Below are 2,578 nucleotides of genomic sequence, written 5' to 3'. Positions count from 1 at the left end.
TTTCCCTATTCCTTGTGCTCAAATTAATCTTTCATTATTTAGCCATTTCTTTAATGATGTAATCTCACAAACATATCAGAATCCAACACATTATTTTAGTGTGTTCGATTAAGTCTAAATATTTATTGAAAATTTTTAAATCGATTTATTTGATATTTTCTTCATACAGTTACCTCTTATGATGCATAATACTTATGTACATACATACATACATCCATACATATATATTAACTATCAACAACCTCAATTAAGTTATCAAATAAGTAATTAAACAACATTAAATTTGCATTCTAGCAAGTTCATAGCAAGCTTGTTGTTAAAATTCAGATCGTTGAATCCTGATTTGTATGGTGCGAGAAAGAGAGACAAAAAAAGAGAGAATGAACAATGATTTGTTGATAGTAATGGTGTTCTGTTCATAAAATGATTCTCCAATTTATAGAGAGGGTAAATGCTGATAATATTACATTTTTGCACCTTCTTTAAAGGGGTAAATATTAGGGTATTTTGGTATTTTACATGTGTTAATCTGTCGTTCGATTACTTGCTGACTTGGCAGACTGATCTTAGTCGGTATCGGGTCGGTAGGATTGGCTCAATTGGCTGAGCTTTGTCTGTATGGATATGGTATATCTGCCAACCCTTAGTCTTTGATGAGAAAATTTTGGGATGTCTCTTTTATGGTAGAAGATGCTATGAAACTAGATTTGCGTTCGATTGGTTTTCCTGTAACGGTTGGTTCGGATGTTCTTTTGCCTCGCATCTAGCCAATTGGTTCAGAGTTGGGTCATCCTATCATCTTTTCGTTCATCTCGTGGCTCAGTCAGTTTTAGCCTTGCTAGCTTGGCTTTGATAGCTTCACTCAGTCGGGCAAGTAGACATTACAATCTGATTGTATCCCACATTTGTCATACTCTTCCCTTCTGGATTGTTAGATCTCCTCAAGATTAGTGCTGACACATTTTTGTCATACACAAATAAATATTCTCTCAAACATGAAAGAATAAGTGATTCAATGTTTGATGTTATTCATTTTTATGACTAGTTTTTAAAATTTTATTCAAATTATTTCAATAATGTAATTAAACAATGATAAATAAACCTTCTAAAAGCGAGAATCCAGTATCTTCAAGCGCATATGTTCTCTAACAACGCTACTCATTTTACAACCATTTCAACAAAAAAATCAATAAATAAATAAGCAACAACCAAATAAAAAAAGAAGAAGCATTTCTCATCCACCAAACGCTCATCCACAAAGATAACCCCCATCATAACGAATCCCTCTTCCTCATCCTCTTCAAACTTCTACTCTACTTCACTTCAAATAATTCAAAGCAGAAACAAGAAGAGGTCGCCAAAAAATAAAAAATGGCCATGAAGCTGTGGGCTTCTTCTACAGCCAATGCGCTTAAAATCTCCTGCTCCAAGAAGGCCGGAGCCACCCCTTCTCTCACCTTCTTCTCCAGATGTTTCTCTTCTGGTAATCTGAACCATTCAAAAACCCAACTTTACTCAATTTAAAGCTTTTAAATAATGAAAATCTTCAATTCTGCAGTTTTGGATGGTTTGAAGTACAGCAATTCTCATGAATGGATTAAACAAGAAGGCTCAGTTGCCACTATTGGCATCACTGACCATGCTCAGGTTTATAGATAAATTCCATTACTATGTGCTTTATGAACTAATCAAGGTGAAAATCTTTATACAATGGCTTGCAGGACCATTTGGGAGAAGTTGTGTTCGTCGAGCTGCCGGAATCCGGCAGCGAGGTAACGAAAGGAGGCAGCTTTGGAGCAGTGGAGAGTGTCAAAGCAACCAGCGATGTGAACTCTCCCATTTCAGGCCAAGTGGTGGAGGTCAACACTAAGCTCACATCAACTCCTGGCCTGGTAAAATTATTCATCTAGATTGGCTCAAGCAACAGGGTAAGTTATCTTCTGATGAAAAAGGAGATTTTTTTATTGGTCTTGCAGATCAACACCAGCCCTTATGGAGATGGATGGATGATTAAGGTCCGGCCAAGCAGCCCTTCAGAGCTGGAAGCGATGATGGGTCCGGGAGAATACAGCAAGTTTTGCGAGGAAGAAGATGCTCACCATTAACGCAATAAGGAAATTCTGTATTTTTGCGTTTGTTGTTCTTTCAAAGTAGTTTCTTTTTTGAGTGTTTACAAGTCTAAGCAAACTTATTCTGGGGATTTGTTCCTTGTTATTTCATATGTAGATTGATTGATGTTTACTGCAATTCTTGTTTAAAAATTGTCTGGTAAGATTTATCCGTTTTAGGAGCATATCTGTTCTGCATATTCTTAGCCAAGTTACTGAATTCCTCAAGGATCTGTTTTGTTTGTAACTCAGAAATGGTAAAAATTTTATTGTTTTCTTTACCACTTATTTGTTTGGTTGAGGTGAAATTTTTTATGAAAAAAGCTTTCTTCTCGGTTGATAATTCAGTTTTTATTTTTTGTCAATCAACCATCTAAATGGATAAACAAAATAATATACATATATTCTCATAAAAAATGGGTGAAAACTATTAATGAAAAAAATAACTTTATTAATAAAAATATTATTAT

The 2,578-nt window shown here is 34.9% G+C and overlaps 1 protein-coding gene across 1 annotated transcript; it reads left to right on the top strand.

The window, feature by feature from the left end:
* The first annotated feature begins 1,232 nt into the window (after positions 1-1,232).
* On the top strand, positions 1,233-2,235 carry LOC110032175 (glycine cleavage system H protein 3, mitochondrial). The gene is made up of 4 exons (XM_020735712.1): positions 1,233-1,483; positions 1,559-1,647; positions 1,722-1,892; positions 1,977-2,235. Exons 1-4 carry the CDS (start codon positions 1,372-1,374, stop codon positions 2,103-2,105), a joined length of 501 nt encoding a protein of 166 aa, XP_020591371.1. The 5' UTR covers positions 1,233-1,371; the 3' UTR covers positions 2,106-2,235.
* The last annotated feature ends 343 nt before the right edge of the window (positions 2,236-2,578 follow it).

Source organism: Phalaenopsis equestris, unplaced genomic scaffold, assembly GCF_001263595.1.
Source record: "Phalaenopsis equestris unplaced genomic scaffold, ASM126359v1 Scaffold000882, whole genome shotgun sequence".
Classification (NCBI taxonomy): domain Eukaryota; kingdom Viridiplantae; phylum Streptophyta; class Magnoliopsida; order Asparagales; family Orchidaceae; genus Phalaenopsis; species Phalaenopsis equestris.
The sequence above is the reverse complement of the archived record's forward strand: the minus strand, read 5'-3'. Positions and strand labels throughout refer to the sequence as shown.

Bases quoted from the DNA above. Each gene is read 5' to 3' on its own strand.
- LOC110032175 (XM_020735712.1), top strand. From the start codon at position 1,372: ATGGCCATGAAGCTGTGGGCTTCTTCTACAGCCAATGCGCTTAAAATC. The intron at 1,484-1,558 runs GTAATCTGAACC...TCAATTCTGCAG, and splicing joins CTCCAGATGTTTCTCTTCTG to TTTTGGATGGTTTGAAGTAC. The intron at 1,648-1,721 runs GTTTATAGATAA...AATGGCTTGCAG, and splicing joins GCATCACTGACCATGCTCAG to GACCATTTGGGAGAAGTTGT.